The 22,155-nt window shown below is 43.4% G+C and overlaps 1 protein-coding gene across 1 annotated transcript in view; it reads left to right on the forward strand.

The window, feature by feature from the left end:
* Positions 1-31: 31 nt before the first annotated feature.
* The window catches only part of FN1 (fibronectin 1), a gene marked incomplete at its 5' end in the record, with an annotated part of 54,305 nt that continues 32,181 nt past the window's right edge, over positions 32-22,155 (forward strand). Inside the window, 16 exons of the mRNA XM_009702637.1 lie at positions 32-239; positions 1,716-1,853; positions 3,692-3,823; positions 3,948-4,085; positions 6,591-6,749; positions 8,146-8,346; positions 8,838-9,017; positions 10,522-10,698; positions 11,609-11,761; positions 13,644-13,772; positions 15,410-15,553; positions 17,964-18,085; positions 19,320-19,497; positions 19,622-19,798; positions 21,416-21,544; positions 21,662-21,751. Coding sequence (XP_009700939.1) covers positions 32-239; positions 1,716-1,853; positions 3,692-3,823; positions 3,948-4,085; positions 6,591-6,749; positions 8,146-8,346; positions 8,838-9,017; positions 10,522-10,698; positions 11,609-11,761; positions 13,644-13,772; positions 15,410-15,553; positions 17,964-18,085; positions 19,320-19,497; positions 19,622-19,798; positions 21,416-21,544; positions 21,662-21,751 — 2,455 coding nt within the window. The remainder of the gene's footprint in view (positions 240-1,715; positions 1,854-3,691; positions 3,824-3,947; positions 4,086-6,590; positions 6,750-8,145; positions 8,347-8,837; positions 9,018-10,521; positions 10,699-11,608; positions 11,762-13,643; positions 13,773-15,409; positions 15,554-17,963; positions 18,086-19,319; positions 19,498-19,621; positions 19,799-21,415; positions 21,545-21,661; positions 21,752-22,155) is intronic.

Consider the following 22,155-nt stretch of genomic DNA (forward strand, 5'->3'; position numbering starts at 1 on the left):
GCAGGCGCCGTTTGCCTGTGCCGTGCCCCTTCCCACCGTGCCCCTGCCGTCCGTAACTCCAAACTTTCCCTTCTCTCCGCTTCCCCTCTCCCGCTCCTCTCCCCGCGCAGAGACCTGTTACGACAATGGAAGATACTATCAGATAAACCAGCAGTGGGAGCGCAGCTACCTGGGAAACACACTGGTCTGTACCTGCTATGGTGGAAGCAGAGGGTTTAACTGCGAAAGCAAGCCTGAACGTAAGTTGGTGGTCTTTTTTTTTTTTTTTGTCTGCGTCAAGACCCCAGCATGGCTTTTGATGCTGAGTAAGCTAAGCCTTGTACCGAGTTATAACTGGCAAACCGGGTTTTCAGCTGAAGTTTGGTACTTAGGGTCAGTAACGGATCTACGCTCAATTACACTGAAGATCTGGCTTGGGATTTTAAGAAATGCTTTTCATTAGCGATGGGCCTGCCACCAGAACCCTGAGCCAAACATCACTCATCTCACTGGAGGATTGGATCTAAACATTAATTTTGGAGCCAACCTCTTCTTTATAATGAACTGAACTGACTCTTGGACTCGCACGGGGAAGTTCAAATCTGGAGTCACTTTGCAGCTCTGGCTCTGTGCTGTTTGGTTGCTTCACCCCAACTTTTCATAGCTGTGCAGTGTCGTCAGCTTGTTTAAAAATATTTCAACTTACAACTTTCCACAGCCCCCTGGCCATGCTGTGAGCTTTCTATAATTGAGTGTAAAATGAGATTGTTTAGTCTTCTGCAGAAAAAGTTTAGGTAACAGAAAGAACTTTAAATGCAACGTCTGCTGGAAGATGCCTCTTTCTGGGATATGATGTAGTTTAGATTATCAGATGTGATCTATCTGTATTTATTGGTCTGAAGCCGCTGGTTTGCCATAACTCCTTTATGTTGCTCTGGAGATATAAGAGAGAAAAACTGGTTCCTGGCTGATAGTGTTCATCTAAGACAGATGGGAGCGTCCCAGCAATTTGTTTTGCAAGGCTTGTGTGCTGCCTGCCTCACGGCTAGAGTATTTTAAGGAGTACTTGGTCCCCTTACCCCTCCGTAAAAGGGGGTTTAATCTGCCTTTCCTTCCCCTGCAGGGATTCCCAAGTTTTACAGTTTCAAAGTCCAATAGCGAGTTTCCCATAGGGCACAGTTAACTTAATCTGCCCAGTAGTGAAGAAGGATGTTCCATTGCAGATCTCAAGTCTGGTGGTGGCACTGACATAGCCATTCTGTAATCACTCATGTGCGACTGAACGATATACAAGTAGTGCTGTTGACTTTGGTGGGACCACTGCAGAATTTGGGATTAACATACTCAATTTTTTTTTTGCCAAATCAGAATGAGAAGGATTAGCGTGACAAAGCACACACCTTCTAGGGGATGTTTGCTCCCTCCTGTCTTCTCTACTGTTGCACTTCACACAACTGGGATTGATCCTTTCAGGGCATGCCTGCCCAGGTGCCATGCTCAACTTGTGGCTCACTGAGGGAGGGAAGCTTAGATTATTCAGCATCATGGGGGGTGAATTTCACCCAACTTCCTCTCTACTGTTCCACCCCAGGAAGAAAGAGGAGACTGATAGGCGTTTTTCCCCAGGAAAAAAAGAGCATCCCTGTAAGGAGGCGAGGAATGTTTGTTTCTGTCGACTGTACATGTTACTGGCATGGTTATGTGAAGCTGATTTTTTTTTTTTTCTCTCCTCGTAGCTGAAGAGACTTGCTTTGACAAATACACTGGATCCACTTACCGAGTAGGGGAGACTTATGAGCGCCCCAAGGACTCCATGATCTGGGACTGTACTTGCATTGGAGCTGGACGCGGGAGAATCAGCTGCACGATTGCCAGTATGTAACTAAGAGCCTGCTACTAGAGCTATTGTTCCTTAGTGTCATATTTTCCAGAGCAATTTACACACTATTCCCGGTGCGGGTTAGCTAGAGTTGGGGGGGTTTAATCCAAAGCCCATTATAATCTTGGAATTGCAATTCCTTGCCCCATGTACATACATTTGCAAAACCAAATTTCTCTTTTATTTAAGAGGTAAAACGCTATGTGTAAAAAAACATAGGCCAAAAATTACTGTTAGTGTCCAGCCATACAGGTTAGTACATTTACTGTATACAAGAGTGTGTTACATCTTCACAGTCTCATTTATGAAAGTAATTTTTTGACTGGAAAAAAGAGTTGAGGGTCTGCTCTGCAACTGGTGAGTCAGAATAACACCATCAGCATTAATGGGACTACTCTGAATAAATAATAATAAATAAATACCACCTGAGAGACAGTCCCACCTGTCCTCCAAAAATGTCATGCCAACACTTGTCTCTGAGGGAGCTGGGGTTTGATATCCAGATACCAGCTCAATGTGTTTCGGCAACTCCTTTTTCACCAGCCTGAGCCATACTTTCCTCTTGTTCCTCACTCTCTTTCCTTGGTCCTTTCTCCCCAGCTCTCCCTTTCATGTCTCTGTCTGGAAATCCTTTCCTTATTGAGTCACTGGATTGTTCACAATTTCCCTTCACTTCATAATTAGACTTTCTGTGAGCACAGATGAAGATCACTGTATGACAGGACTTTTAGACTGAGGTTTCAAGGTCCCTGAGGCACCTTTTGAGAAAAGTCTTGTTCTTAAAAGTATCCAGTTTCTTATTTAAAACAACACACATGCTGGTCTTAGTAGCATTGCCACAGAGGACTCAGAAGCCAGCCATCGCTATAGCATGGAAAAAAAAATGCATTGAATCTATCAAGTAGAGCTGAAGCCCTTCTGAATTTAATGACATTTTATTGGGCAGGGATGATAAGTGTTGTGAGAAAAGAAAAAGTCAGTAAGGAAACCGCAAACATAAGAGCAGTCTCATTTCTTCATCAGCCTAGTTTAGAGCTCACTGGAGAGTCTCACTGACTGCAACTGGCTTTGAATCAATCTTCATAGCTCTTAGATTCCCTGCTTTCATAAATGAGCCAATGAAACATTTTAGTGGCTCCTAATAAATGACCAGATGTGTGTTTCCCCTTTTTTTTCTTTTTTTTTCTTGAAAGAAGACCCTGTGTTTGCAAACTGCCCTTCACCACGTTTCCCTCCCTGAGCCTGAGCCGTGTGGTGGGTCTGGACTGCCTCAGGCCTGTGGGGCACTGGCGGGCTGGGAATCTGCCTTTCCAGGGCAGGATTTTGAAATCCAAGAGGACTAATGTCCCATCAGGGTGTCACACCAAGCACCTCCTTATTTTGCACATGCTGGCCTGGCCACTGTGTCCCTCAGGCTATATATGGATGGCCACAGGGAAGCCCAAGCAGTAACACCTCAGAACAAGATGGAGGCAAACCCTCCCTCATCAGCCCTCAGGCTGTGAGCAGGGACTGAGGGAGAAACAGCGCTTTCTCATACCCCAGTATTCCCCTCTCACTAGCCAGATCTCAGCTGTGGTTTAAAACCTGGAGGGGGTTAGCTGAGGAGAGAGGACAGTGCCTGGGAGGCTCAGAAAATGGTGGATGCCAGTGGGAAATAGCAGGCGCCATTTTGCAGGCTTGAGGAGGAGTTCACCATGGCGTGCCCCACTCCTTCCCCTCACCGCCCCCCAGCTGATCCTGTTTGCCTCTGGCCAGGTGGCCCTTACCTTGTCCCCGCGATTCTGTCCCTGGTATGGTCTCTCACCTCAGCTTCCCTCTCTGCTGCTGCAGATCGCTGCCATGAGGGTGGCCAGTCCTACAAGATCGGTGATACCTGGCGCCGGCCTCACGAGACTGGCGGGTACATGCTGGAGTGCGTGTGCCTGGGCAACGGGAAGGGCGAGTGGACCTGCAAGCCTGTGGGTAGGTGATGGCTCCCTTCTCCCCCAGCTCAGTGGAGGTGTATGGCCTCTTCCTCCTTGTCTTCCCTGAGGCGTCCCCATGTGGGATAACCCTGGGTGGATGCTTATCCCCTTCCCTCTCACAGCTGAGCGATGCTACGACAACACGGCCGGGACGTCCTACGTGGTTGGTGAGACCTGGGAGAAACCCTACCAGGGCTGGATGATGGTGGACTGCACCTGCCTGGGGGAGGGCAGCGGCCGCATCACCTGCACCTCCAGAAGTAAGTGCTGGCGCCCGCTGGCTGCTCCATTTTATTTATCTTACTTATTTTTCAATTCTGTCAGGAATCAAAACCAAAAGGTATTCCTTTTTCTGCCCTGTTGCAAGTGACACAAGTTTTAGAGGGATGGCTGTCTCCTGAGGAGGGGTGGGAAACAGACCCCTCTGAGGTGAGAGAGCAGTGTTTGTGCATCCCAGTTGCCATTTGCAATCTGGGCACAGGCCGAAGAGCTAGTCGTCTGTGCTGGTGACAGAGTGGCTGGATTATTTGGGGTTTTAACCTGATTTAGAGAGAAAAGTTTAAGAAATCCGCAGGCCAGCTGTCACAGGCATGTGGCTCGCAGGAAGTCAAGGGAATTGCTTGGTCCACAAAATGGCGGAGAGTTTGGCCTAATATCTCCGTTTCTGTTTTGTTAAGTAGCCTCCTGAGGGAGAATTAGGTGCTTTTAAAGAGAAATAGTTACCTACTCCAACAGCAGGACCTGCCAGATTAAAATGTCTTCTTATTTTTTCTCTTTATGACTGTTTAATATGTATATTAGCTAGAACAGGGTTGGTTTTGTCTGCTCTACCATCATGCTTATTAGTTTTTCCCGCCATTTTGTCTTCAGTATAAACATGCTTCAGGAGCGCAGGTGACTTTTTTTAGTTTTCACTTCATTGAAGGACATTACCGTAAATATTCCATTTTATTTGTATTTGTGAAGCAAACAGGGCTTTTAAAATCCAAAATCTCCCTTGTTTATCTGCTGCCTTTTCCAATTTTGTTAGGAGCAAGCTCTGTTGTGGAGCTAACATGGTTTACACCAGTTACCTCAAGAAAATTTAACTTTGTAATTTACACCTTTGTTATGCAAGGTTTAAGAAATTCTTCTGTAGGCTTTAAATTGCCTCATATTCAGTTGCCTCAGGGCACACAGATAATGGCTTTCTGCTGATACAAACAGCAGACCTGTGAAGAGCTAAAATACTAAGGAGGATTGGAATTAAAACTGAAGATCTGGAGAGACTTGGTCAAGAAATAAGACATAAAAATCAAACTAGCCTTGACAATATTAAGAACACATGGGGAAAAAATCATTAACTGTCAAATAGGAATGAATAAAACAGAATGTGTTGTTTGTGAATTTTGAAGGAGTTATTATTACTAATAAAAATTATTTGGCAGTATCTTTCCTCCTGTAACTCAGGTCTGCACTGTTGTTATCGTAGGGGAAATTGCAATATAATGACCTGTTCATTTTTCGTTTGGTTTTCCAAATATAATCAAATAGAGAAATTCAAATCTATGTATGTAAAATGATAGCTATAGCCCACAAAGTGGCATTACACTTCAGTATGTGCTGCTCTTGCGTATCTTTTACGCCCAGCGTTTTCCAGAATCACAGCTGATTTCTTGGGAGACATTTCAGCTTTTCATTGTCTAGCTTGAGAATCTGACTGTCTAGAAGACAGGTTTTTTTCCACATTTGCAAAATTACGTTATGAGTACTTTGCTAATTTACCACGCTTCTGGCAAGTACTCAGTTTTTGGTCGTTTTAACTACTGCGAATTAGTAACATGTTTTCAACGTTCGTGTTCTATTCCGTGTGCTCTTTTGGTGGCAATCTGGCATAATGCATATGTCCTTCCACAGTTCTTCATAAATCCCTGTTCATTGATCCACGATTATATTTGAGCCACTGTATCAAGTTGCCCTTGAATGAGAAGGTAAAATGTTGTAACGGAAGAAGAACTAGTCAATCCATGTGGATCTGGCATCCAGACAAAAGTAGTTTGTTATGCTGTCCTTTGAACCCATTTACTCAATTCATCAGAGGCTGTGGGTTATTAAAGACAACAGGGAGATTTAGAAAGTCTAATATTCCTGGTATGACATGAGCAGCTTATATTAACTTTACTGGAGCTTCATGCACGCTTCTTTTGGAAGAAATGGAATTTAGCATATTGCTGTCAAACAGGTTTTAGTTTCTTCCAGCTGAAGTAGAGCCCCGAACTTGAACTGTGCCCTGTGTATAGTATGAAATGACCCAGCTACAAAGACTTCTGCTTTTAAAAGAAGAAAAAAAACCCAAAACATTAAAACAAGTTTAAGCTTTCAAGGTGCATGCTTACAATAGCTTTAAAAGTAACTAGCAGGAATGTTTTCAATCCAGAATGTGCTTTTTCACGTTGATTTTGAACATAGCTTAACATGTTCACATTGGGAATGTTGTCATGCTAATTTTGACAATGGCTCCAAAGTGAAATCACAGTTCTGGAAATTAATGGCCATTTTCCCTTAGACTAAAGCATCAGGATTTTCAGATGCTCTCAGCCTGTGCAGTTTAGTGCAGGCTTTAGCGCATATAGGACTTGTAATCGTGGACTGCAGAAAATGAGGTGGGCTTTCAATATAGGCTTTAAACTATCAGCTCGTTTGACAGTGTTGGCGGTTCAGTACTATAAATTGCACGGTGAAGCCATCCAATGCAGAAATAGCTAACAGTCATGTTCCTTATACAGATAGGTGCAACGACCATGACACCAAGACTTCCTACAGAATTGGAGATACCTGGAGCAAGAAGGATAACCGTGGAAACTTGCTTCAGTGCATCTGTACCGGTAACGGCAGAGGTGAATGGAAATGCGAAAGACACACGTCCCTGCATACGACTAGCACTGGTAAGTGGAGCGTCATAGTGTGTAAGGGAGGGAAAGGGACGAGGAATGGAACATTTTGGATGGCAAGGACTTGGAGCTGAATTGTGCCATCCTAATTTCGGTGTTTAAGAGTCTTGTCTGGGAAAGATCAGCAACAAAGATGGTCAGAGTTCAGGAGATGCTCCTTGTTTGTGCATGTGTAGATAAGATTAATTTATGCCTTGTTTCCATGCGCAAATGAGGCTTGCACATACAGATGTGATTGCCTGCACATAATTACAGTGCAGTAAATCACATCTAGGGCCATGCATCCACAGGAACTGTCTACTAGCTTTGTCTTGGAAGCATGGCACTTCAAGTTAATATTTAAACTTTATGTATTTGCCTCAGGGCAGCTTTCTTGAAATGTCCTTAATTTAAACTCTGCTGAGACCATCTGGTTTCTTTGACAAGATAAATACACCTACTAATGGTTGGGCTTTAAAAAACAGAAATGTCAAGGAATGTGTACAATGCTATTTAATACATATACATTAGATAGTTTGTAATTTTGGTATGAAACATTACCTAGTTTATACGTAGCATATATTTTTTGCACAAGATTTGTTAAAGTCTTCAGCTTCTAAACTCTTTTTTTTGCCATTTCAAGGATCTAGGTTTCCTATTGGTGAGTGCAACGTAAAACTTCTCTGTGTTTTTTCTTGGTAAATGACCTTTAACTGTTCGATACCAGCAGGTTAACTTCAAACTCTCAGAAGGTCTAAACTTCAAAATGCACAAAACTTCAAGGGTGCCAGTATTTTGTTTTCGTTATTATTTCCCCTATCTCAGCAGAGCTGAATTTGTGGAGATTCCTGTGGGAATTGTTAGCAAAAATTTCCATAACGTAGACAACGAGCCTCTTTGTGTCTCAGTATTATTCCAAATGATAATGGTCCAAAAACTTTGATTCCAAGTTTAAAAATTCCAGAGTAAATGAATACATTTGTGGTTTATTTTTCAGTGAAAAATTCAAAATTAATCCTTTTTGCCTTATCTCCCTACTTCCTTGGTAATTTTTTATTGTCTGGTCTCTGATCCTGATTTTTCTATTTTAGATTTCCTTCAACTAAAAACTTTTTTCCAAAAAAATTGTTTCTAAACAATTCCTGTGAAAAGCAGTTAACTTTCTTAATCCTTTCTAAAGCCATGCTACAGTGGTGGAAACCAGAGACTATCATTAGCAGAAGTGAGAGCTGTTCGTTTAATTTTGAAGTTTGCTAAGTGGAATAATTAAAATGTGTCTAGGGGAGCTAAAAGAGTTGTGCTTTCGATCTGATGGAGTGCCTAAGGTTTTATTATCTCAGCATTTAATTGAAGCATTCTGTTCTTTAGCTTTGCATGTAACGTCTCGCTATTCTCCTGTGTTCTGCTGCAGGATCTGGCTCTCCTAGCTTCACGAACGTGCAGACTGCATTGTACCAGCCCCAGCCTCAACAGCCCCAGCCTCAGCCATATGGCCAGTGCATAACTGATAATGGGGTGGTGTACTCTGTGGGTATGCAGTGGCTCAAGACACAGGGCAGCCAGCAAATGCTTTGTACGTGCCTAGGCAACGGAGTCAGCTGCCAGGAAATAGGTATGAGTTTGTGTTTAGTGCCTGTTCAGTTCAGGAGATCCTTGGGACTGCCCTGTGGTTTAATTTCAAAGTAGAACCCTTTTGCGTGTGTGTATCAGAAATGTCTTCTGAAGAAGACATATTGGAGAAAGGTGCAAGGGGTGAAGAAATAGTTGTTTTGGTTATTTGAAGCCTGGTTCTGTAGGGCAGAAACGTTTCCCAGTGAGTTATATATAACCTGCTGAGGGGAAAATAGAGCCCCTGGGGAGCAGCATTAATAACTTCATTCAAATCAAGCTGCAATAATATATGTTTGGAAAAGAATGTAAAAGAACGACACAGCTGCTGAGCTAAGTTGTCTGTTGGTGTGTATTGGCCCAGGTCCATGGCAGTCAGTATGGGTTCACAGCAGCCAGTGACTTGGCCCATAGGGGCTATTGCTGTTTTAGAGCCCTGAAATTTGGGGATTGCTTTAAGCCAGACTCTAATGCTGTGATCTGCTTGTTTTAAAGCCGTGACCCAAACGTACGGTGGCAATTCTGATGGAGAAGCCTGTGTTCTGCCTTTCACCTACGATGGAAGGACTTTCTATTCCTGCACCACCGAAGGCCGCACAGATGGGCACCTCTGGTGCAGTACCACTTCCAACTTCGAGCAGGACAGGAGATACTCCTTCTGTACCGAGCAGAACGGTGAGTTCTTCTCAGAGGATCTTCACATGTGTATGACCCTCGTGCACAGATGGAGGAAGGAGCAGAGAACATGGGCACAGGCTGCCAGAACAATTCCAGCAGTCTGGAGGATCTCTCGGCATGCCTCAGCAGCAAGGCAGTCCTGTGAATGGAGGGCTGCCTGGTGTCAGGGCACTTTTGTGCTCTTGGCGTCTTTGGAGGGTGCTGAAGGTGACACAGGTGTGCCCTTGGAGTCCTGTTCTCTCACCTCTGATCTGACCTTAGATTGAGAGTACTTAGTCAGGGTAGAGCTTTGCTCCAAAGGATGCTTAAACTTTGGCTTTGCGTGGCTGAATGGCTAGAGCAATGCCCATATTAGGCTGCGAAGAAGAGAATCTCCATGGAGTACAGTTTGTGCAGTCCTCTGTCGCTCCCTCCGTCCTGACTATCTAGCCAGGTTGCCATATATAGCAGTAATCTTAATGTGATTTGTGATCACTGATCAAGAGCTGGTGCATGACTAATGCGGCAACATTCCTTCTTGTCTGTGGATGGTCAGTGTTCCCTTCGCAGCACAGATCTACCTGTGTGGTTGCACTTTCTGGAAAGCCCATCAGACATCTGTGGAACAGGATCCAGGCAGCTTCTCTGGGATCTGACCTTGGAGAGAATTTTTCACGTTCCCAAATGAAAATACTGCTTCTTACACTGCATAGGTTTTTTTTTTTTAAACTCTGTTCTGCTTTAGTTGTTTTTTTCTGATAAAAGTCAAGCTTTTCTCTGCAGTGTGTACAATATTCTTTCTTTTTTTAAAAAAAAAAACAAACAACCACCCAAACAAAAAAAAACCCCACTGTCCCCGTCCACGTCCACATTCTTGTTTTAGTAAGGCTTCTTGTGATATACTGTGGGGAATGAGAAATATCAATATAGAAAAATCTCAACAAGCGCCTCCCTGTTCTTCATTATTTGTAAAGCAGAATTGCTCAAGAGGTGAGTAGTTCAGGTAGATTACAGCCCTCTTTCCACCGCTGCTTGCAAAACACGAAGCTTCCAACCCACAGAGAGGTTTTGACTTGTCCTGTTGTACATAACTGAATTGTAAGCCTTTCCCGAGGGCTAAGGCTTTACTTAAAGCCAAAGGGCACAATTGGGTAATAGCCTCAGTGAGATAATACAGGTATGCTGAGAACTGTGAGTTTATTTGATTCCCTAGGCCACGGCACGAAGGGTCTGCAAAGCTACTTCCCAAAACCAGTAAGCTTTGGTTTTCCCTGTTCCCCAGGAATTCCCATGGCTGGCTCCACACCTCCTTCCAAAGCAATGTTTGAACTGAATTGACCTTGTGCAAGGCTTATGTTTCCAGTTCTGACTTAATTAAAGCCAAGAAAAGAGACTTGTGGATAATACACAGGGTGCACGTGGGAAAAAATAGTGCTAGTGGTTTGTTTTCCATGCTCTTCCATGCATGAAAAGGGAGAGCACAGGCTTCATTTGCATCTGTTTTCTTTTCACTTTTGTACAGTTTTGGTCCAGACACGTGGTGGCAATTCTAATGGTGCTCTGTGCCACTTCCCCTTCTTGTACAACAACCGCAACTACACTGACTGTACTTCTGAGGGACGGAGAGACAACATGAAGTGGTGTGGAACCACTGAGAATTATGACGCTGACCAGAAATTTGGTTTCTGCCCGATGGCTGGTAAGGCTGAGAACCATAAAGGATTATGGAGTACCTATAAGTGGTTCTTTGAGCTGGAAAGTAAAGAGCTGTCTGTTGTTGGTCAATTATTGATGACTTCCAATGAGCTGAATCCCAGCCCAAAACCCTTTAAGACATTTCTTGAAGTTTTGTTTTGTCCTTTTTTCCCCACTGATCAGCTCTACTAGAGACTTAGGCAATGCCAGGAGAAGGCCATTTTCATTACTACTTTGCTCAAGCCAGTGGCAGGCACGCTTCTCAGCTGTTGTAAACTGGTGTAGATCCATTAGAGAGCATTGGACTGTAGTGCTTTGCAGCAAGTGAGGTTTCTATCTTGTATCTAGCAAAGCTTCTCCCTCCTGGCTCATCACTTGCTCTTGCCCGATCTGTGGTTAGGAATAAGTCTGTACTTACAATATCAGTGTGTTACCCTGAAAATGGCTGTGATGTCAAAATCAATGTTGTGGTCCATTCCTACAATCCGTGCTCATCTCCATGATGTCAGGAGGGGATGTGACTACCAATTCCTAAATGAAGGGCCTTTGGTAATGAATGGCAATGTAGCATCTGAGTCATTAAACAGCTTGTGGAGCAAGCAGGTCTTCAAATGGCTATGTTCATATAAAGGCATGTATGTAACAAGAACTGATTCTTTCATGTAGCACCCTTTGTACAGAAGCTATTTCTAGTGCCTTTCAAATGAGAATTAACGTGAATGAACCCTTACAAGGGTTCTGTACTTAGAGAATGTCATCCCCCAGCTATTTGAAATTGAGTGGGTGCCTAAAACTTCCTTGTTAAGATGCAGAAACAACTAAACAGTATGAAGGGGCATTGCAAATGGTCTTAGCCCTCAAGATCTTGTTAATTCTGGCCACATAAAGTATCCTCTTGCTTTCTTCTCAACCAGCCCATGAAGAAATCTGCACAACCAACGATGGTGTCATGTACCGTGTTGGGGACCAGTGGGATAAACAACACGACATGGGCCATATGATGAGATGTACTTGTGTAGGAAATGGCCGTGGAGAATGGACTTGCATTGCCTATTCACAACTCAGAGGTACTGATTTTCATGTTGATAGCACCACTTTAGTCTTAAGTGTTTGCGGGGTGGGAGAAATTTGTTTTCTTTTCCATCATTGTGAGTTTGAGCCCCAGCTCAAGAGCTATATGTTATCAAGCTTTTCTTTGGAGTAGAAAGGGAATCAGAGGAGCTATGTGAATTTCCTGTCTTGTTTACCTGCTGGAAAAGTAGTGTTTCAGCCTTTGCAGGATACCAAGCAGAGGCAGACCTTGACTAGCTTGATCAGTAGGTATCTCTACCTCCTTTTGTCACCATTCAGGAATCAGCATCACTGTGACTTTACGGAGAGCTGGATAGAGGCACCTCCCCTTGTCAAGAATGTCTGAAGTTTGAATGCAGAGCTGTTCTGTTTTATTGTTCCGCAGTGAAATTTTCAATTCCTCTGTGCTGGATTAGCCCTTTTCTGGCTAATCTATATGAAAAGTTGGCAGGACAGCACTGAGATTACTCTTACTTATTTACTTATTTATACAAGTGGTCCAAGTGGAGAAATGCTTAAGCAATACCAAAAAAAGAAGACTTAAAAGCACAGACATTTGATCATCCTGCAGCTAGCTCACTAGCTCACAGCATTGGCTTCATGTCTGGAAAAGGCAGGGGGGTTGCTGTCAAGCAGCCAAGAAAGGACTCTTAACACCACTGCTGAAATGGGATGTAATTTATAGGGAAAGGCTCACTCAAGGGCTTTGGGAGGGGTTTTTTATGTGTTTCCTTCAGAACAGTGAGAAATGCACTGCTAAAAGTTCTGGTCTGTGAAACTCCTTTTTCCGCATACACAGCTAGTTCTCTGCAGTTTCGTTCTGGACTTAAAGTGGTCTTTCTTGATGGGGAAGGTAGAGATACTTTGCTTTTTCAAAAGGCAAAGGTTATCTAAGTAGAGCTGTTTAAACATAGCCAGAGAAGGTCCTTGGCGCCCACAGGAGGGTCTGAGCCCTGCTTGTTTTATCCTGACGCCATGCCCACAGTGTGGGAAAGTATGATGGGAAATGGAAGCCTGGAATTAACTGAGTCACTTCCCCAAGGACAGATGGTCTGTGATTGTCTCCGGAACTGAACTTGGGTCTCCTGGGTCCCAGTTAACAAAACAACACGCTTCTGGGGTGGTTTTTGTGTTTGTTTTGTCTTTCTGCTCCTTGCTGTGATTGGAGTGGCGTTAGGAATTCTGGGCCAGATCACAGGTTGACATGTCACCATTGAACCCAATAGACTGGTAGTGTGGTACTTAAGCATGGGGTCTGCTTACTGTGTTTTGAGGGAATAGTAGATTAGTAGGCACCAGTAGTGTCTTGGATGTGTAATAGACTTGCTCCTGTCTTCAGATTACTGCAAAGTGGAGCAGAGATACTCAGCAGATTAACATCGTGAGGTTGTTTGTACTTCTTCATGGTATCTTTATGAATTTGGAGTAGCCCTTTTCTCCTTGCGTAGTTCTAATGATTTCAGACAGTACTCACTGAGGCATTTCAGTCTAGACCTTCCTCAGAGGAGGTAGTGAGAGAGTTAGTGGGTGGTTTTAGATTTTTCTTTCATACGTGGAATCTGTCAGAAGGAACAACTGGGCAGTTCTGTAGTTTGAGTAATGTATAGTACTTTGGGCTGCATCCTACAGACCTCTTTTCTGCCAGTGTTGCATATTTGCACACTGCTGATAAATGGAACTCAGGAGCAGTGGTGTGTATGGAGCAGTAATCTGTGACGGTCACAGATATCAGGAGGGCTCTCTTTTGCTTGAATGGGGCTTGTCACGGTCAGTCTGTGTAAGCTGATCAAGAGGAGGAAACCATGTGCCAAGCAGAAGCATTTTGTCTTAACGCTTAGAGCTATTGCTGACAAACTGTCTCTGCTCTTTCTCAAACAGACCAGTGCATTGTGGACGGTATCACCTATGATGTGAACCAGACCTTCCACAAGCGTCATGATGAGGGGCACATGCTGAACTGCACATGCTTTGGCCAGGGCCGGGGGAGATGGAAATGCGATCCTGTTGGTAAGTCACCAGCTGTTTCCGCTTGCCAAATGCACTCTGTGGCTATGTAGAAACTGGTTGTGGTATGATGAAACTGGTGTGTGAATTTGGGCCCAGTCTTTGTCTACTTTCTGCCCTGCGTTGCCCAACTGCAAAAGTAGAAGTAACACTGGATTTGCTGGAGGGTAAGTGAAAGGGTGTTCCCAGTTTTAAGGACATAAGCTTGTGTTATCAGACATGCCACAGAAGAAGTTAATGATGATGCAGTAGTAATGGCTTGTGGCAGCATACCTCTCAAAATGTAACAGGTTGTGGCAACAGGGCACGTTAGCCCCAGGCTGGAGTGATTTGGCTGAATTCTGGTACCTGAGCTATTGACCTAGCCTAGCAGGCAGGGCTCTCAGACTGAATGCCAATAAAACGATATGCAGCTAGGCATCAGTTGCTAGGATCAGTTTTCTTTTCTTTCTCTATCCTAAAATCTTTAGGTCTCCTCATTGACCTGAGAAAGGCGCACCAGTGTATATTAACTTACCTTGGACTAAATTGATTTTTTTGGCTGCCCTTTGTTCTGGCAAAGAGAGAAACCTCAGGATGAGAACACGTGTTAATAGCACTCTGGAGGTTAGCTAAAACCATCATGGTTCTCTGCAGGAATGAGGAGATTTCATCTCTTCTGCCTACCCCCCTTCCCTACTGAACCTTGATTGGAAGATAAGACCGGGCTGTTTGGTTTGCAATTACTAAATCCAAGAGAACTTCAAACTATTGCCAAGAAAATCTATTAGAAATTAATAGTGGTTAAGTTCTGCTTTATTTACAGTAATATCTGTACAAGTTTACTGGAGGAACTTGGATTGTAAAGCTCCTGAAAATTACTACTTTGAAAGAAGGGGAGGGAGGATGATTTCAGCAATCTATAAAGGTGCAATGGGTTTAATTTTATTGGCTCTCTCTAAGGAAGGCTCCTGTTTATCCAAGCAGGCATAATGCTAGTTCTCAATGAAAATTTCCATTGAGCCAGAAACACAGGCATAGGTCAGACTAGAAAGTGTACTGAAGTGTTTATACTGTGTTGTATTTACACTAGCTAAGCTGATTTCAGGAACTGATCTGTCCTCCTTTGGTTTATACAATGGTAAATCTGGAAAGACTCTGCTGGAAACTAATGGGTGACTTCAGACTTATAAAGTGACTGAATTCTGCTGAAGCCAGTAGGAATTTTGCCATTGATTTCCTTGAGAGCAGCATGATTTCGCTTTGGATGAGAGATGAACTTAGTCGACTGGAGCAGAATTGGGATTCACAATAGATAGTTCAAAATAAATCCTTTCTTGAATGAACACCCCATTGACTTCCCTGGGAAACTTGCCAGGTGGACAGCCTGTACTTAACAGTATCTTAAGAAATGCATCACAGCTGAATTAGCCCCCTGGTATCTAACATAACACATCCAGTGATACATCAAGAACCTTGATTTGAGATTCAACTTCCGTTGCCACTTTCTCTTTATGTAACTATATTTTCAAATAAACATTGGTGTTACATTTCTTTGCGTAAAAGTCTCTTGTGACTTACTCTTCTGTGTTCGGCATAGATTTTTTTCACTGTAGTTTCAGTAACACACAGTGGTTAACTGTCTCTTTTTGTGCTTTTAGATCAGTGCCAGGATTCAGAAACCCGTACCTTTTACCAAATCGGAGATTCATGGGAGAAGTATGTCCATGGTGTCAGATACCAGTGCTATTGCTATGGTCGTGGCATTGGAGAATGGCACTGTCAGCCCCTGCAGACCTATCCTGGTAAGAAACCCAACAGGTGTCTTACTCAGCAGAGGAGTTAGTTATGAGGAAAGCAAACTTTCCACCCCTCACCTATTCAGGTTTCTGTACACTATTCCTTTTGATTCCCTTTTAAACAGAACCGTTTCCCCCCTTCCCTTGGCAGACACAAACAAGTGTCGTGATTATAAAGAGGGGGCCAGGCTGTTAACAACTGTTCCTGAGGCCAGCGTTAGTTTAGAGAATGACTATCGGTTCATGCAACAATTTGGGCTTACGTTGCCTCTTGGTATTTAGCAATATCACACCTGCAACCTTCAGTTTCTATTGCTTAAAACTCTTTCATGTGTAGTCTTTCCTCTTCCACTCACTACAGAAACAAAATCCACCACTGAATTAAACATTTTTCCTGATCAGTGCCCTGAAGAAACTAAATATTTGAACTTTCATTTGCCCAGTCAGTTCCAGGAAATCTTTATAGCGACAGGCAATGCCTGTTTGTTGGCTTGTTCTGTTTCAGTTCCCTGAACAGAACATGGTAAGGAGAACCTCTCTATTTTCCTGTTTAAGATTGCAACAGCCGCTGTCTTAATCTGAATAAGATGAAGTATTAAGGCTGTGTTTTGGCTTCCCTGTTGGGAGAAGATTCTGCTCATGTCACTGGTTCCCCAACCCAACTCCGGGCATAAATGGGGAGAAACTGCGTAAGGATTGGACGTAGCAGTTTCGATGCTGGGGTGATTCTCTGCTTTTATATCAAGATAGGTTAGGAAGAGTCTGTCTGCTTACTAGCTGCAATGTATTTACACCCTAAGTGCCCTGCAAGGTAAGAAAGGGAGCGTGAGGCTCATTCAGAAAGAGGGTTTTAATATAGGTGCCCCTGCTGTGGGAGGGGACTAGCCCCTTTGAAGTCTGTTGCGACTCCATGCTTCACGTAAATAAGGTGAGTACCTCTTCTCTGTGACTTGCTTCACACACATCGTATAGAAGGTCTTTGCGACAGCACCCTATTGAACCTGATCTATACACACCAGTGTTGTCAATGAATGACTCATTTCTGTTCGCGGCCGTATAGCTAGTGAGCCACAGACAAGGCTAAAGGACGCTTGGCAGACAGAACTATGGCCTTGCCTTTCTTTGGGGCAGCAGACTAAGGAGGGCAAGAACAGGAAGCAGGCCTCCTTTGGACTTTTTTTCATGAGTTTCTTACTGGGGCTTGCTGAGCTTCATTAACTCCTGTCAGACTGCTTAAACAAACATCTCCCCAAGCTATGTGAAATATGCGTGCCTCCAGACTGGAGACAAGGGCTTTGGGCTTCTTTAGACACGAGAGTGACTGAAAATGTGTAAATAAACCAAATCTAATGTTTCTGAATGTAGGTTTGGGGTTAGGTGAGCTTTGAAATTTTCTGCCTAGGGGCACAAGTTTGTTTGCCTAGAAGTCCCATTAAATATGGAGCAGGTATATATGTTACATGGTTGTCCAAATAAATTATAATTAGAAATGTTGGGAGCAGGGAGAGGGTGAAGGTATTTAATGGCTAAACCGAGACACTATCCTGCAGATTCCAGGGTGCTCTTTGCTGGGATTTTCTGAGAACTAACATGAGGACAGTGCTGCTGAGTGTTCAGTGAAACCTCTCCAGCAGGGCTGGGAGGGACTGAAAGGAGAACTATGTGATGATAAAACCTTTCGTTCTCTATTGGAGAGCTTTGCGGAGAAAATATGTCTGAGCCTGATCTAGCTAAATGCAATCGGTAGTCTTAAGTGTTGGAGAACTGCTGAACTTGTATTTTCATGAGTTTATGGGCCTGGTTTGTGTCAGGACTTCCACCAACCCTTCTGGTGTGGTTTGTGTGCAGAAGACATGCCTCACTACCTGTGGAGTTCTCCACAGTGTCACGAAAATTCAGTGTTTCGGATCAACTGATTAAGAAATTTAGTAAAATAGTAAAAGACTGGTGTCTCTTTGCAGGGTGTGTCAATGTCAGATCAGGAATTTGCCCTCACTATGCCACAAGGTTAGACCTGGATTTGGCAGACATTTCTTGTCTGTTTCCCTGCTCCCATTGCAGAAGATATTAATTGATGAAAGTAGTTAGTTGCTGAGAAGGTCCCTCTCTTTGAACAATATGACTTTGCTTTGCAGACTTTTTCTATGCTAAACTGCTCCGGTTTTCTATTTTATTGATAACTCACAGGTAATTAACCTAAAACCAGTCCATGTTAACTCCCCCACAGAAAACATTCTAATTCACCAGTTTTCTAAGTAGTGATGAAGCATTAAGGATAGAAAGACAATATAGCTTATTTCCCATGTATAGAAATAGTATGTGAGCCATGCAACTTTCTTGCTTTTTGATCAGTCCACAACGAAGGCAGAAGAAAAGTATCCCCAATATGTTAAAAATGGTAATTATTTTTTTTAAGGGTCATCTGGGCCTGTTCAAGTGATCATCACAGAGAGTACAAATCAGCCAAACTCCCACCCCATCCAGTGGAGTGCTCCTGAACGATCTCACATCACCAAGTACATCTTGCGCTGGAGACCGGTGAGTGCCACGCTCATCATCATTCATTCATCAGAAATACTTTATTCGGCTTATTCTGGTGTCTGAAAGAAGTGACTGACGCAATTTCAGCAAACTTTAGTTGCTAATTCAGTATCCTTGTCCTGTCGAGGTCAACAGCTACTCTGAAGATCAAAGACAACCAGTGCTGTATAAACACTTGATGTTTTCCTGCCCAAACTTTACTGGTCACTGTGTTCATGAAGTATCTTATTAACCAAAGCACTAACACAGTAAGCAGACAAGTTTATGCCCTTCCTCACTTTAAGTAATATAAGTCCTTGTAGAAGCTTCTTCATCCTAAGGAACTTTGTTTTAGTACCATGTGCATGTCCAGAGACAACTGGAATAGATTTTATCCTATTAATGAGGAGGTAAAAATGAGTAGGGTATGAAGATACAAACAGCTAGCATAGGATTAAATAAACAGTCATCTCCCATCTTCTCCAAAGTCTAAACCAGAGCTAGTTAACCACTACTTGTTGGCTCATTCATATTTGAGGAATGATTCGGTTTAACCAACGTAGATGAGTTGTGTTACAGTTCCCCCAAGTACAGCTTCACAAAAGACCACTTAATGATTAAGAACATTAGTACCTCGATGCTGCCTGTTATTAAGAGAACAATAAAGGCCCTGATCCAAAGCCATTAAAGGCACGCAAGTCTCTTTACTGACTTCAGTGTATCTTGGATCAAGGCCTGAATGAAATGGACTTTAAAGCACTGAGTGCACTCTGAGTACAAACCTCAGAGGATGGAGCATTATTTTAGAGCTTCCCATAGAGTTCAAACGGGGGGTAGAAGGGAAGAACTTTTCTGTATATTGTTTTCAGATGATGGCTTAGAGTGTTACTGTGAGCAGCCTTCAAATATGCGTTTTCCAGCCATTCCTTCATGCCTTACTGTGTTTTTGATGCAGGAATGAGTTTAGTTTACATATTACAAACAACGCTCCTTTTAAAGGGAAAAGTTCAAAGCTAGATTGTTTTTCAGTTTACCACAGTAAAACTTAATCACCTAAAATGTCATTAGCCCTGCTTCCTAACACACTTTTCTCATCTCCTTTGACTTGATTCCAGCTGCGCATTAGCCATTCAAGTCATACCTGTGTTTGCATATCACAGTGCTTGGTAACCATGTAGCAGGTTAGGTCACTAGATACCAGTGCTTGCAGGCTAGGGAGTCTCTCACTATTTGAGTGTTCTTGTTTTTGCAGAAAAACTCTGGAAGGCAGTGGAAGGAAGCCACCATCCCCGGCTACCAGAACTCCTACACCATTTCAGGTCTGAAGCCTGGTGTGATATATGAAGGACAGCTCATCAGTGTTCAGCGGTATGGCCACAAAGAAGTCACCCGCTTTGATTTTACCACCACCAGCACCACAGCAGTAACAAGTAAGTTGAATAGCAGGGCATCCAAAAATAGCTAATTTCTTTCACCTAAGTCTTTGTTTCGTGCATCCCAGTTAACATAAAAGTAGTAATGGTTAATTAAACCTCTCTCTCTTCTCTCTTGTAGGCAACACTGTTTCAGGAGAGACAACTCTTCTTCCTCCTGTGGTTGCTACTTCAGAGTCAGTCACTGAAATCACAGCCAACAGCTTTGTTGTCTCCTGGGTTTCTGCTTCTGACACAGTTTCTGGATTCCGTGTTGAGTATGAGCTGAGCGAGGAGGGTGATGAGCCGCAGTATCTTGGTGAGACAATATTTGAGTCTACTCAACCAAAACATTGCTAACAGTATGTCGCTGTTTCTGTGACAATCAGTATAGCTAGCGTAAATAGTGAGGATCTTGCTATCTTTCACTATGATTCAATTAGGATATGAGAGTGGCAAGACTAGCTCTGATTAACAGCTCCCTTAGTTCATTGTCCTTTCTGCATCAATGGCCATAAGTTCATGTCCAAGGAAGGGTATGAGAACAAGGCAAGTATAGAGCAATATCCCCTCAGAATACTGTCCCAGGATCCTGCAGAGGAAAGCTCCCTGAGCCAGGGGTGGTGGATTTGTAATAACTGTGGGTAGATACGTTTATTCTTTTCAGCTCCATGAATTTGTCCAGACTTTTTTTGCTTTTGAAATCATGTAAATTTACCAGCTTCCACAGCATCCTGAAGTGAGCAGCAGTGCAGATAAGAAAAGAACCAAACCTATTTTTCGAACCCGCTGCTTGGCTGATTTCCCTTGCTATACTTTTGTCCTTCCATCAGAAGGGACAGAGAGAAATCTTTCCCAAATGCCCTCTCTTGGCTACTTGCCATCTCATGGATGTCTGTTCCAGTCCGCTCTGTCAGTTGCTTTGTTTGCATCAGATCTTACTCATCTTTGATAATGTGGCAACTTAGCTAAGCCAGGAAGCTGGTTAAAGGCACTGAACTCAAACGTGGGAACTGAATCCACTTTTCCAACATCTACTGTAGAGCCTGTGTCACCACACATAATTTCATCTTGACTTCTTTTTCCCAATTTCCTGTCTTAGCAATCGTAATAGCAGTATCTCACAAGGATTTGAGGTTATAATAGCTATTTGGACATGAGAAAAAGAACAGTAATCCTCTGACCTAATAATTCTCCCTGGACTGTTGCTCCCCTGAGCTTACAGTCTTGGACTCGTGAGCAGAAGTGGCTTACACCAAGACGGCCAGCACTGTCACCACCTTTCTTGTCTGCACACTGGCTGCCTAGACAGCTGAACTGTGTTGTGAAGTGGCTCCTGAGCTCATCTGTCTCCAGGCAGAGCTTTACAGGCAAATTGAAAGGCAATTCCCAGTTTCCCTTAAGATGCTTGGCTTCAGTCTGGCCAGTAAGGAGCTGCTTCATGGGGAATTTCCTACATCTGGCATGTAGGTGGACATCTGGGGGAAGGGAATGGAGAGAGAAGTTCATCAGCCCTCACAATGTCATTCTTCTCCGCTCATGAGTCAGTCTTTCCACATAACCTATTCGTGTGAAAACTTTTCCATACATTTCTGTATTGAAGATACAACAGTTGGGATATGAAATGAGTGCTCGGTTAGCTGAGATGGCTAAATGCCAGCAGTGTGCAAGGCGCCGCTGCTCAAGTTGCCCTGCCATATCACACATCAAGCCTTGCTGTCCGAGGTGGTGTCTGCTTGCTGAGTGTGGAGACCTGTCCCAACTCTCTGCACAACTTTTCCAATGTGGACTAAAGACAGTGCAGGACAATTGCCGTTTTATTGCAGGAAGACTGTCATTCAGCCCAGATTAGAACAGAGGTCTCAATTATTTCATTTGGAGAGAAAACAAGAAGATAGAATTGCTAAGGCCATTTTTTCTTTCCTGCCTTCCTTAGATCTTCCAAGCACAGCCACCTCTGTCAACATCCCTGACTTGCTTCCTGGTCGCAAGTATATTGTTAATGTCTACCAGATCTCTGAAGAAGGAGAGCAGAATCTGATCCTGTCTACTTCACAGACTACAGGTATGTGTGGGTGGATGTTGCTGTACTTTGAAGGCTGGTTTTATTGTTTGGTCAATAAATTTTTGTTACCTCTTATCCTCACGCTTGCTGTCCTCCTCTGTTTATTCCCTTAATCAGCTCCTGATGCACCTCCCGATCACACCGTGGAAAGTGTAGATGACACATCAATTGTCATTAGCTGGAGCAGACCACAGGCTCCGATCACAGGTTTGTCTAACTGGAGTGCCCCTATTTTGCACTATGCGTAGAATCTGAAATCTAGGGAAAAAAGAAAATGAAGTGTAACTCCGGGACAGAGTTATAATACGTTATTCTGCCCAGTCTGAGAGACCAGCTGGAAAGCACATGAGCAGTTTAGCATTTGCTTGGTTTCACTGTCTGAACCAAGCAATTCAGGAGGCTGGATGCAAAACAATTCCTTCTGGATTTGTGTTAAATAAAAACAAGCCCTGTGACCTTCTCCTTGTCATCCAGACCATCCCATAACAAGTATGAGAACTGTATAGACCTAAATCCACATGTCAAAACTCAGGAATACTCTAATCCAGGTCAGATTATGCTTTATAAGGCATTATGAGTGCATGATCTGTAGAGGGGATGTGAGTGCAGGC

The sequence above is a fragment of the Cariama cristata genome, unplaced genomic scaffold (assembly GCF_000690535.1).
Source record: "Cariama cristata isolate BGI_N322 unplaced genomic scaffold, ASM69053v1 scaffold20080, whole genome shotgun sequence".
Lineage (NCBI taxonomy): Eukaryota > Metazoa > Chordata > Aves > Cariamiformes > Cariamidae > Cariama > Cariama cristata.